Consider the following 14,700-nt stretch of genomic DNA (forward strand, 5'->3'; position numbering starts at 1 on the left):
TTCACTAGGTGGCACTGTCATAGGTCGATGATGCAGTGCAGTTGGTAATTAACTGGAAAACCCCACTAGATGACACTGCAAAATGACAGTACTGATAGCGTTGATAACAGAAACAACCAGGTCAATGCTAATAGTGCAGTTGGTAACAGGAAACCCCACTAGATGGCACTGCGGTAACAGGAAACAAGTCAGCACTGTAATTTTGGACTATATGGCTATTTCTTGCCAGGAGATTTCACTTGTATAGGTGACACTGCCCTGGACTTTTGGATTTGAGAGTACAATGTCTGTGGTTGCCGTGGAAACACTATCAGGTGATTTAGAATGCTGTGTATATTTGCAATGCCAGTTAGATTAGATTACTGCACTATCATCTCACTGTCTGTCAGACTCAGATCTGCTTATACTTATGTGCTAACACTGCTTCTTGTTTGTATCATACATCTGACCTCATCTGACCTTGACTTCTGACCTCTCCAATTTCCTTAATCCTAAGGCCTGGTAGCCAGATGTTCTGCCCTCTATATTAGTTGTTATAAATATAAACTTCAAAATAGCACTTAAAAATTTACAGTAGATTACTGATTATGTTCATCATAAAAATATATATTCCCAGATACAACAGATATACAGGGTCGTCAATATTTATTAATTTTGTTCGAACTAACCAGAGGTTTACCGTACTTACTATTGGATACAAGACATATTTACTACCAGATACAATAGACATATCAATTACCACATACAATACATTTTTATAGTCTGACCAGAATGACCCGTCATGTTGAACTTTAATTAGCATATTGATTACAAACGAGTCTATAGTCATTTAGGGAAAATAGGTGCTTTGTATATATAATGTAACAAACCTTATCATCAGCATCATTTGTATTTGTACTGGTCAAGATTTGGCGACAAAACTGTTAACATGTGAACAATTGATCACATATTTAGTTACTTCAATATGTGTAAACCATGCATCACAAATAAATGAGACAATCCCTGTGTTGTCAATATAAAATTGTAACAAAAACAAATGGTCCAAAACAGCACCCTGCTGGACACAGTAGTATTCCTAATCAATATGTTTTGTTAACACACCTGTGCACAAATAGAACTACCCACTTTGAATATTCCAGAAAAGGTCAACGCGACAGGTCATTCTGGTTTGACTATACTACGTACTGGATACAATACATATTTCCTACTGGATAAAATGCATATTTACTACTGGATACGTACAATGCATATTTACTACCAGATACAATAATATTCACCACCGGATATAATACACATTTACTACTGGATACAATACATATTTACTACCAGATACAATACATATTTATTACCAGATACAATACACATTTACTACCGGATACAATACTTATTTACCGTCAGATATAATGGACATGTGTACTGATCATGCTTACTATTAAGAGATAGTTGTACTTGTGTCATGATCATAACTGTATTACGTGCGATTTGATCAGTACAACCTTTATGTTTAAATTAATACCAAAATGACCATGAAATTTCTTTGATTTTTGTTTTTTAATTTCGTTTTGCTAATTCTATCTACTTTTGACCTCAATCTTCATTTCTGATGTTTGAATGACCTTGACATCTCAATCTTCATTTCTGATGTTTGAATGACCTTGGCATCTCAGTGTTCTTTTCTGATGTTTGAATGACCTGTCACATTTTCATCCTCATTTCTGATGTTTGAATGACCTTGACATCTCATCCTCAATCATTTCCTGATGTTTAAATGACCTTGACATCTTCATCCTCATTTCTCCTGTTTGAATGTCCTTGACTCAGTCTCAGTCTTCAGATATTTGAATGCATTTGATATTACATTTTTGGTTGAAGTTTTTGAACATTGTATTTCAGCCTTCAATGGCATGACCTTGATTGTAAATGACAGTTTTTGAGTGACCTTGACACTTTACCCCTTTTTATACTGTATAACTATTTCCTTGTTCAATGGGAATCTGTATGACCTTGTTATTTCTATCTTTGGGTGTAGTAGCTGATGAACATGTTGGTTCCAAAGCTTGGAAGGTGAATAAAACACTACAAAATCTTTAATTGACTTATAAGGTGGTATACCACAGCTTATATATTACCAAATAACATTTTTAGCTTATAGCAATTACACCCATTATGATTTTCTCCTCTGATAGATTCCTCACCACCTCCTCGTACAGTATTTCCCATCCATTCTCATTTGCCCTACTTGTCGTGCATGTTCCCCCTATCCTCATTAAAGCATGCTGGACCCTCTCATGAATGCTGCTTCCGTTTATGAATGCTGTTCCCCAATACTTATTCGGGGGTCAAAACTGGAAATCTGAAGATCTTCGGTCTTTCAAAAGTTGATGTTCGTGGATTGTTACTTAAATTCAATCATTCTTGTTGTTTAAACACCTTATTACAATGCCGTCTTCTGAAATGAATCCAGTTTTAAAGAAGAAAAAAGTGATATAAATGAAAATGATACATTTTCTTAGATTAAACTTCTATTTGAGAACAAAATTTTGTGATGAGAATGCCAACTAAACTGTGGCTCCAGTCCAAACTTGACACATGTGATTCTCAGTCCTGACAGCCTTACACATCTGGACCTGGTTCAGTTGATAGATACATGTAGATCTGAATTTTCTTATTGGCTCACCTGTCCTGAAGGTGGGCTTATGCTATGGCGCAGCCTCCATCGCCCTTCAGCATTGATTGAATACTAATGAAATGAGTCTGAAATCATATCAAATAACTTTAAAATTTGCTAGATGTGAGATACACATATATTCCTGATATTAGGACCAGGGGACTGTGTCACAGGGCTACTACTCTGACATATATCTTAGCTGATCCTGAAAGGGTTTTGGTCTTTGAATCAGCCTGAGGTATGAAGGGTAACATGGAAAAAAGGAGAAATGTTTAACAGTCTGTTCCTCTTTAAGTAGCCACTTGTATTTTTCTCTGATTTATCAGCTCACCTTGTCCGAATGACCAAGGTGAGCTTATGCCATACCGTACTGGCATCCGTCGTCCGTCATCTGTCCGTCAACAATAGACTTCTTCTTCATAACCACTGATCGGAATTTGACAAAATTTGTTCAGAAGCATCCTTATGGAGTGTAGGCTCAAAATTGTACAAATGGTGGGGCTGACCATCCCCTGGGGACCTGAGAAGTGGGGCCAAAAGGGGTCAATTTGGCTATATTGATATAAACAACTTTTTCTCTGGAACTAAGTGATGAATATTACTCATATATGACTGGTTTAGGTGATCGGGATTCAATAAGCTGCAGATTGTGCAGTTGAACCCCAGGGGGCTGAGGAGAAGGGTCGAAAGAGAGCAATTTGGCTCTTTTGCTCTAACCATATAAAGCATTGTTGGGCATAAAGAGATAAACACAACCCTGTTGTAAAATAGGCTCTGGGGTCTTTCCCCACCCTAAGGACTTGATTCCTCTGTTATATTATCTTTGAAACTGTCTAGATCCCAATCCCATAACCATATATAGCATTGCTGGACATCAAGGGATAAACATGGCCCTGATGTAAAAACAGGCCCTGGGGTTTCCCCCTCCTCTTAACATTTATAATTTGTTTCTATGTAATATCTTTGAAATGTAGAGATCCGGACCCCATAACCATATACAGCATTGCTGGTCATGATGAGATAAACACAATCCTGATATAAAGATAAGCCCATGGTCTTTCCCCACCCCAAGGGACTTAGTTCCTTTAAACACAATCATGTTGTAAAAACAATCCCTGGGGTCTTTTCACACCCCTAGGGAGTCTGGACTTTGTTTCTGGGTTTTATCTTTGAAGCAGTACTAGTTGACATCAACAAATAAAGCTATCAACAAATTAAATTGAACATGAACATAATATTATTTGGATGTTTGGTAAAATCCAACCAAGTGAGTGATACAAGCCCTCTGTGCCTCTTGTTTTTATACCAATTAAATCAATTTTAGATCCTTAATGGGGAAAGTGGTTATTATATAATTGAAATAGAAGTTTTTGTCATATTTGGAGAAATATCCAGGTGAACGATACAGGCCGTATTGGCCTCTTGTTAGAAAACATCTTTATGTCTAGAAACTTAAGTGTTATTTATTGGAAAATTGTCATCATTAGTAGATACAGTAGCTGAAGCTTTTGTACATGTTATGTGGTTCTGCTAGGATACAGACTCTCTAGACCTCTGGTATGAGGAGAGCTTGTATTAGTGTTTACATGCATGTATAGAAGATTGACTGTAGTTGTGTGTAAATATTGTTTGTCATGTATACAGATATAACTGGTGAGTTTAGCGGGATAGTTTACACAAGTTCGGATTTCTTATGATGCATAAAATTGCAACAAAGTAAACAGTTTGAAATACTTGTATGCATTTTAAAAGGACAAGACATAAGCTTTATTTATATTAATCAAGTGATGAAATTATGATCCCAGCAGAAAGTGAACAGCATACACACTTTTTTATTTACCCAATAAAATCTATGATCCAGTGACTCTTAAGTTCCACATTCCCTGATAATTTTCTATATTCATGCAGTCTGATCATAGATATATTGGCCTAGGGTATTCCCACCAATTGTCCAAACTGACCAAGAGAGATATTTTGATGCTGACAATAATTTCTAGAAAGAGTCTTTAAAAGTTTCATGGTTCATCAGTGATGGTGATCCTTCATTGTTGAACTATGATCCTTCATGGTCCATCTGTGACACTGCATGGTTGATCTGTGATCCACGGTTGGTCTGTGGTCCTTCATGGTCCATCAGTGACACATACTGCACAGTTGGTCTGTGATCCTTCATGGTCCATCTGTGACACTGCATGGTTGGTCTGTGATCCACGGTTGGTATGTGGTCCTTCATGGTCCATCAGTGACACATACTGCACGGTTGGTCTGTGATCCTTCATGGTCCATCAGTGACACATACTGCACGGTTGGTCTGTGATCCACGGTTGATCTGTGACCCTTCATGGTCCATCAGTGACACATACTGCATGGTTGATCTGTGACCCTTCATGGTCCATCAGTGACACATACTGCATGGTTGATCTGTGATCCTTCATGGTCCATCGTTGACACCTACTGCATGGTTGATCTGTGACCCTTCATGGTCCATCAGTGACACATACTGCACGGTTGGTCTGTGATCCTTCATGGTCCATCGGTGACACATACTGCATGGTTGATCTGTGACCCTTCATGGTCCATCAGTGACACATACTGCATGGTTGATCTGTGACCCTTCATGGTCCATCAGTGACACATACTGCATGGTTGATCTGTGACCCTTCATGGTCCATCAGTGACACATACTGCATGGTTGATCTGTGATCCTTCATGGTCCATCGGTGACACATACTGCATGGTTGGTCTGTGATCCTTCATGGTCCATCGGTGACACATACTGCATTGTTGATCTGTGATCCATGGTTTGTCTGTGATCCTTCATGGTCCATCGGTGACACCTACTGCATGGTTGATCTGTGATCCTTCATGGTCCATCAGTGACACATACTGCATGGTTGGTCTGTGATTCATGGTTTGTCTGTGATCCTTCATGGTCCATCGGTGACACATACTGCATGGTTGGTCTGTGATTCATGGTTTGTCTGTGATCCTTCATGGTCCATCAGTGACACATACTGCATGGTTGGTCTGTGATCTGTTGTGGTTAAATATTGATTTTTGTGATGTTGTTTGGTTAGTTAATTAAATGTACGTTGTTTTCTAATATGATGATGATAATTAAAAAGAATAAAACAGTTTTATCTTACTGGATTTTTATATTAATGAACTATTGTATTTCTATATCATTAAGTGTTATACATCTGGCATAATATTTGAATACAATACATTACAATGATACTCTCAGAATTGGTGCTGTTATCATGCCTGCATATATTTATGAATTATGTTGCCATATAAAAATTAATGTTAGAATGAACTTTGTATTAAATTGTAATGTCATAACAAAATTAGTTTTTTTATGAAAAGATATGTTCAGAAAACAAAACATATGTTCTTAATGATTAAGACAATGTAATATTTTGATTAACAGATCGACGAAGACTGAGCTCCCGTAAGCGTACTCAGATGTTGAACCGATCGTTTGGGAAAGGGATGTCTGGAGGGTTTCCCAGTAACGGGTGTCTCGACCTCGGATCTAAGCCTACCACACCTACATTTGGAAATGGAAGTACAATTCCAGATACAATAGTGGAGGAAAGTGTTGGGGACACAACCAGTTCCCTGGGGGAAGGACTCTTGGGGGTAGGGTCAATCTCCCCCTCACCCAGTACCTCCAACCTCATTGATTTTTCCCCAGAATCATCGGGACAGAGCGGGTCAGTATTACAACGCAAGCAGAAAGCTTCGCTACACTTACAGGCCCTCCGTACAGATGAAGGGCTTGGGGAATCCATCGACCTCAACTCAGAACACAGCAACTATAGCCCCAAGATGACTGACAAATTTGAGGCTGACACACAGAGACCATCCAAACATGAACGTAATCCAGGGTCCTACCTTGACCCTGATTTTGCTATGTTATCTAATTACAGTCCAGGTGAAGGTCACACAGACAGATCGGGAAAGCGTGTTACGTTTTTATGATTGTTGATACATGAAATAGTTGAGCAAAGGGTTATATGTGTATATGGATCACTGAGAAGTCTAAATGTTCAACAGTCATTCAGATACCTTTCGTCGTTGTATCGTACAGACACCTTTGCAGTGATAGATACCCGGTTTTATTAGCCCAGCTGGCATGAGGTACCAATGACATTATATGGTATGGTGCAGTTTCCGTCATCAGTTTAATAAACTCGAATATAATATTTAAAAATCCTTGGTGTCTAGATTGATGATAGTTAGACATTTCAATTCCAGTATTTAATTCCGTTCACCATGGCTAGGTCAATAAAGGTCAACTTTGAGTATTAGTTGTTGTCAATGTAAAACTTTGACTATAATTGGTAACAGATTAAAAATATCCCTTTCTTTTTTTTTGTCTGCAAAAGGCCAAAGGTCCTGATATTTAGCCAGTAAATTCATAATGAGTATTCCTGTGATGAAAAGTGCACTATAATTCATAAATAGATGACCTTTACCTACTTTTAAAGTGACAGGAATGAAAACTTCAGAAAAAACTCTAATTTTTTTGTCTAAATCCTAGGATGTATAGTGAGGATAAATGCAAGCATGTAATGTCATCCATGCTGGTGAAATTTTTTTTTTCTAAAATACATTGAGAGATTGTCATTGACATTGTCTAAGATTAGCATGGGCTATATATTAATCACAAAGCTCCAAAGTTCCATACAGCCAAATTAAGGTCCCAAGATTTTGCCTGTGGGAACCTAGAATAGATATTTCTAGTATTGTTTTGTCATGTTACTTGTTTTTATCCAGGGGAGCGATACAGGTCCTTTGGGCCACTTGTCATACAGATACCCAAGGCCTGAATGAAAGCGAGGTTGTTGAAGATGTAAAAGTTAAAGACGGATGTTAATGTTAGAGTGATTTGTTAAAGTTTGAGGAGGATGGTAGAGATTGAGGGAAATATGACAGGATTTTATAAAAAGAGAATGTATATTAGGGGATTACTCACCCATATGTTTATAATGTTAACATGCTGGATAAATATTATTCTTATGTTATTATACTTGTACATATATTCATTTGGTACTTGTTTTCAATTTGGGTATGTCTAGTCACAGTTGTATATATATTAAACATTTATCTGTCCTGATATGGCATTTATAAGTCCCTATGAATGACACAGCACATATTGTGAGCTAGCATGGGATGGTACCTATGTTTGTTACCAAAGCTTTGTCATTCATATTGACTATTAATGCCATACCAGACAGGTAAGTGATTGTATTTATATTTTCTACACTTCGATGATTAAGTTCTAATTTAATTAAAGAAAATGAAATCATACGTTACTGACAATGTTAACAGCCATTTTGACAAATGCATTGGTTGTCGTCCCCATAGTAATGTGTTTATGCAGTCACAATGATCACACAAGTACCCAGTAGTGACATTTATAGTCAGATCAATACCATTACTATCTGTTAGGCCTAAATGTATATAAGGGAATCTACCATGCAGTTATAGTCTTTAAAATGCAGGGGTGCTTTTGATGTACATCTTTTCTGCACCTTTGGAATATCTGTCCCGACAAAATTGGATGTTCTCAATGGCGTTCTGGACTGGCAATTAGTTCCCCTGCACCCCTGGTAAAAAATATAGATAGGAATAGAGAGTGATTTATAATGTAGGGAGCTTATTACTTGTTTCCTTATTGTCATACCAACACATTCACCAATAAGGATGCTGAAAAGATAAAGATATATAGAGAACAACTGATGTATTTTGGAGATGTACAAATATAGATATATACATTTATGTACCAGTACTTGTTTGGTTTATGTTTGATGACACCTAGATATGGCTTTTTGTCTTACTGCAAAAGAAAATCTAAAACAATTGATTAGCCAATCATCCACCTGTGATGTTTAGCTCACCTGTCCAAAGGGCAAGTAAGCTTAGGCAGTGGTACAGCATCCATCGTCTGTCCATCCAGAGTCAACTTTTCTCTTTAAATAACTTCTTCTCAATACTCGAGAGGCCCAGAGGCCTAATATTGGCCTGTAGTATGCTTGGGTGAAGGGCTAACAAGTTTGTTTTAATGAATGGCCTTGACCTACAGTCAAGGTCACAGGGGTCAAATCTGCTAAAACATTTAAATGACTTCTTCTCAAGAACCAAGAGGCCCACAGGAACGATATTGGGCTTGTAGCATGCTGGGATGAAGGCCTTTCAACTTTGTTCAAGGTCACAGGGGTCAAATTTGCTAATATCTTTAAATGACTTCTTGTTAATAAGAAAGAGGCTCACAGATATGATATATTGTCTGTAGCATGCTGGAATAAAGGTCTACCAAGTTTTTTTAAATAAATTATCTTGGCAGACTATCGAGGTCACAGGGGTCAAATATGTCAAAATCTTAACAAATCTTAACAATAATCAAGAAACCCAGAGACCTGATAATGAGCAAGCAATATGCTGAAATGAAGGGCTACCATGAATAAACCTAGCCTACTGGTATATTTGAATCAAGTGGTTATCATATTAGCAACTGCATAAATGACTTGGATCAATTTCAATGTTCTTTAGAAACAGGTGAGGGATACAGGCCCATACAGAATCTATATTCTGATTATTCACAGGTAATGTAAAGTCATGTAAAAGTAATATAAAAATGAATGTAATATCTCCAGCAGAAATCACAGAATGTGTATGGTTCGCCTGCCACAGAGCAGATGACGTTTCTACATTTTTTTAGGTCACATGAGATGAATTAAGTCTCAAGTGACCTGTTCTAATCGCCTTTTGTGCGTCGTCGTTCGTCAGTAAACAATCTATATTTTCGACATCTTCTCCAAAACCGCAAAACCAAATAGGAATCTTCTATAGCTAAAGGTCAACCAAAGTTGTGAATTATATGGTCCCCAGGGACCTGAGGGGCGGGTCCAAAAGGATCAAATTGACTAAAACGTCAAAATTCAATTCTTCTTTACTCTCAGATATGGTGCATCAAACACTCTTCATAGATGCACGGGTCTTAAGGTGCTTTACCAAAATTGTTAATTTCATGACCCTGGGGTCTCGTAAGTTTGCCCCCTGGGGAGGGGGTAAACTTTACTATAGTTTATATAGGAAATCACATTTTTGTTGGATTTGTATTGGAATTCATTCTAACTTTGTTAACATTATCAGCATGCAATGACAGTTTGATGGTATGCACATGTTACATGTAGCCCTGACTGACCCCTAGGGGCTGATGGGCGGGCTAAAAATGGTCAAATTGACTGAAATTTCAAATATCTTCTTCTCAAGACCCAAATAAGATAGAATTGAATACTTTTGGTAGATAGATGGGTCTTAAGGTGCTTTACCAAAATTATGAATTTCATGACCCTGGGGTCTCACGTTTGCCCCTGGGGAGGGGGTAAACTTTACTATTGTTTATATGCAAAATCACATTTTTGACTGGTATTTGTTGTATTTCTATTGAAATTCATTCTAACTTTGTTAACAGCATGGGACGACAGCTTGATGGTATGCACATGTTGGGTCAAAATGGGTCAATTAAATTAATTAAAATATTTCAAGGTGACCGTCAAGTCCCATGGGCCTCTTGTTGTTTTTTTAAATTTTTTGAATCAGTTGTTATTTTAGTAAATGTGTGCACATTATGACAAATTTATCATTTAGGTTTTAATAACATTACCTGTCTGGATTTCATATTTCCTACAGCTTGGGAAATAAGATATCCAGACGGAATATAAGATCATGTTACCTGCTTAAAACCTAAATAAAATAACTAAAAATGTACAAATGGTTGAGAAAAGGAGTCAATGAGTGATGGGCAACATTAGATAGGTAACTGAGTTAATTGTTATTTCATATACTGATAGTACATAGTTATCAATATCCAAACCAAAATATTTTCAAATATATGTATATATGCCTAGGTTTTTAACAATCATTTGATATTTGTTTGTATGTTTCTCGTGAGGTTTAAATCTGATACACATTACTTTGAGGTTTAGTAGTTCTAACATGACAGACTGCTGATCCTACATTTATCACACAGGTTTAATTTTCATGGTTATGTTTGATACAATTTACCAGCATAATAACATTCACCATGCTCAATACCACTCCATTTATAGTATATCATTGTCCTACAGCCTCTTTGGATATTGTTACTTTCATTTTGTCCACAGATAAAATGACTCTACTTAATGTTACTTTCATTTTGTATATAGATTATATGACTTCATATTGTTACTTTTATTCTGTATGTACATGAAGGTTATATGACCATAAAGTGTTACTTTCATTTTGTATATAGATTATATGACTCGGACTGTGGTATGTTCTTGTTACATTGTACAGTGATATACACATAATAACCAAAGTAAGAGTTAACTGTCCATCCATCCAACGACTCCGACAATAATTAGTTTCTTGGCAATTCTTCCTTTTATTTCCGATTTCATCTTATTACTACTACCTTTGTAGTGGTGTTGTTTTTTAGTATTTAATCCATTAATATGTCATTATTATGTGCATGTATTGTTTTTTTTCTGTCAATAATATGTCATTGACAACTGTTGGTTTGTAAATCCAGATCTACAGGCCACACAGCCTCTTTGTTATTGGAATTTGCTTGATGTTATGCCAAATAAACTGTTTTCAACTTGTTTATCTACTGTAGGTGAAATACATGTTCATGAGTTTATCTGTTAGATAAGTTTGTTGTTTATATTGTTGTGACCATCATTTGTGATAAACACTTAACCATTGTGTGACTAATATATGAAAAGCATGTGATCAGTGTTTGATTGTCATGTGATGAACATGTAAATCATACAACCAAACTTTTCTGTCATGTGACAAATTTGTAAAACCAAACTTTTCTGTCATGTGACAAATTTGTGAATCATGTGACCATAGTTTGAATGTCTGACAGTTCTCACTTGACTGTCATGTGACCAAAAATTGAATATCATGTGACCAATGCTTGACTATCATAGACCAGCATTTAAATCAATTGGCAAAATTTTAACTCGTGTGACCAAAATATTGTCATGTGACCAATTTGTAAATCATGTGACCACCATGTAACCAATATTTGACTGCCATATGACAAACTATGATAATTCTGACAGATTATGACAAATACTGATAGATTAAGGCTCTTTGACAGGTATGACAAATATTGACAATTGAATTTGTTGAAAGGTAATACAGTGTACCAGTTACATTGACAGCGAAGTTGTGCTGACAGCTGACAAAACAGGGTTAACAAGTAAACTGACTACCCACCACTATACCGAGTGGTAGCTATATATATATATAGTGATAGACCCACCACTATACTGAGTGGTAGCTATATATATATATAGTGATAGACCCACCACTATACTGAGTGGTAGTGATAGGCAAGTGCTGTAAATGCTGTATTAACAGTTATTACTGATTGCTGTCTACATTGTACATATTGCTGTTTCTACAGTTATTAATGTACAGTTTTCTGTATCTACAGTACATTCACACAGATAACTGTACTGTATCTACAGTTTACACGGATTGGTGTATCTACTGCTTGTTAGGTCACCTGAGACCTATTGGCATCGCTTTTTGTCTGGCATCGTGCTTCGTAAACAATTTACGTTTTCAACTTCTTCTCAATTCCCAGCTGGCCCAGAGCCCTGATATTGGGTCTGTAGCATGCTGGGATGAGGGGCTACCAAGTTTGTTCGAATGGATGACCTTGACTTTGATTCAAGATCACAGGGGTCAAATATGCCTAGATCTTTAAACGACTTCTTCTTTATAACCAAAAGGCCCAGAGACGCAATATTAGGTCTTTAGCATGCTGGGATGAAGGGCTACCAAATTTGATCAAACAGATGACCTTGACCTTCATTAAAGGTAACAGGGGTCAAATATGCTAAAACCTTTAAACTTCATTTTGATAACCATGAGGCTCAGAGACCTGATATTGGGTTTGTAGCATTCACGGGTAAAGGGCTAAAACGATTGTTCAAATGAAAGACCTTCACCTTCATTCAAGGTCCCAATACATATTGTTGTCTACATCATACAGATTGCTGTATTTACAATTTGTACATAGCACTGTATCTACAATTTGTACAGATCGGTGTATCTACAATTTGTACAGATCGGTGTATCTACAATTTGTACAGATTGGTGTATCTACAATTTGTACATAGCACTGTATCTACAATTTGTACAGATCGGTGTATCTACAATTTGTACAGATTGGTGTATCCACAATTTGTACAGATTGATGTATCTACAATTTGTACAGATTGGTGTATCCACAATTTGTACAGATTGGTGTATCTACAATTTGTACAGATTGGTGGATCTACAATTTGTACAGATCGGTGTATCTACAATTTGTACAGATCGGTGTATCTACAATTTGTACAGATTGGTGTATCTACAATTTGTACAGATTGGTGTATCCACAATTTGTACAGATCTGTGTATCTACAATTTGTACAGATTGGTGTATCCACAATTTGTACAGATTGGTGTATCTACAATTTGTACAGATTGGTGTATCTACAATTTGTACAGATTGGTGTATCTACAATTTGTACAGATTGGTGTATCTACAATTTGTACAGATTGGTGTATCTACAATTTGTACAGATTGGTGTATCCACAATTTGTACAGATTGGTGTATCTACAATTTGTACAGATCGGTGTATCTACAATTTGTACAGATCGGTGTATCTACAATTTGTACAGATCGGTGTATCTACAATTTGTACAGATCGGTGTATCTACAATTTGTACAGATTGGTGTATCCACAATTTGTACAGATTGGTGTATCTACAATTTGTACAGATTGGTGTATCCACAATTTGTACAGATCTGTGTATCTACAATTTGTACAGATTGGTGTATCCACAATTTGTACAGATTGGTGTATCTACAATTTGTACAGATTGGTGTATCTACAATTTGTACAGATCGGTGTATCTACAATTTGTACATAGCACTGTATCTACAATTTGTACAGATCGGTGTATCTACAATTTGTACATAGCACTGTATCTACAATTTGTACAGATTGGTGTATCCACAATTTGTACAGATCGGTGTATCCACAATTTGTACAGATCGGTGTATCTACAATTTGTACAGATTGGTGTATCTACAATTTGTACAGATCGGTGTATCCACAATTTGTACAGATCGGTGTATCTACAATTTGTACAGATTGGTGTATCCACAATTTGTACAGATTGCTTTATTAAAAGTTCTTACAAATTGCTGTACATGTCTCATTTAGTTCATACACATTGCTGTTTCTACAGGGATTCGTCATTTCTTCATGGAATAAAGGCATGGTTGAATTTGTTTTGTATTGCTGTTATTTTTCTGGGACTTTAAACAAACCACACACTAATCCCATGTTTTTTAACTCAAACGTTTTGGTATAAGAAAGACTCGTCCTTCTAGAACACCTGTTTTAGTTGCAGTTATTACATAAATGTAGTTACAAGAAAGACTTGTCCTTCTAGAACTTCTTTTAGTTCCAGTTATTAGTTACACGAAAGACTCGTCCTTCTAGAACACCTGTTTTAGTTGCAAACCTGTTTTAGTTCCAGTTATTAGTTACAAGAAAGACTCATCCTTCTAGAACGCCTGTTTTAGTTGCAAACCTGTTTTAGTTCCAGTTATTAGTTACAAGAAAGACTCGTCCTTCTAGAACACCTGTTTTAGTTGCAAACCTGTTTTAGTTCCAGTTATTAGTTACATGAAAGACTCATCCTTCTAGAACGCCTGTTTTAGTTGCAAACCTGTTTTAGTTCCAGTTATTAGTTACAAGAAAGACTCGTCCTTCTAGAACACCTGTTTTAGTTCCAGTTATTAGTTACAAGAAAACCTCATCCTTCTAGAACGCCTGTTTTAGTTCCAGTTATTAGTTACAAGAAATACATGTCCTTCTAGAACTCCTGTTTTAGTTCCAGTTATTAGTTACAAGAAATACTCGCCCTTCTAGAACACCTGTTTTAGTTGCAGTTATTAGTTACA

The 14,700-nt window shown here is 36.5% G+C and overlaps 2 protein-coding genes across 2 annotated transcripts in view; both read left to right on the plus strand.

Annotated features, from left to right (window-relative positions):
• Positions 1-9,710, plus strand: part of LOC117329481 (transient receptor potential-gamma protein-like) — a 62,577-nt gene extending 52,867 nt beyond the window's left edge. The window contains 1 exon segment of the mRNA XM_033887438.1: positions 6,099-9,710. Coding sequence (XP_033743329.1) covers positions 6,099-6,652 — 554 coding nt within the window. The 3' untranslated portion in view covers positions 6,653-9,710.
• Positions 9,711-12,452: 2,742 nt separating this feature from the next.
• On the plus strand, positions 12,453-14,022 carry LOC117329482. Its single transcript, XM_033887439.1, has 2 exons — positions 12,453-12,754; positions 12,855-14,022. Exons 1-2 carry the CDS (start codon positions 12,673-12,675, stop codon positions 13,706-13,708), a joined length of 936 nt encoding a protein of 311 aa, XP_033743330.1. The 5' UTR covers positions 12,453-12,672; the 3' UTR covers positions 13,709-14,022.
• The last annotated feature ends 678 nt before the right edge of the window (positions 14,023-14,700 follow it).

Source organism: Pecten maximus, chromosome 6 (assembly GCF_902652985.1).
Source record: "Pecten maximus chromosome 6, xPecMax1.1, whole genome shotgun sequence".
Taxonomy (NCBI): domain Eukaryota; kingdom Metazoa; phylum Mollusca; class Bivalvia; order Pectinida; family Pectinidae; genus Pecten; species Pecten maximus.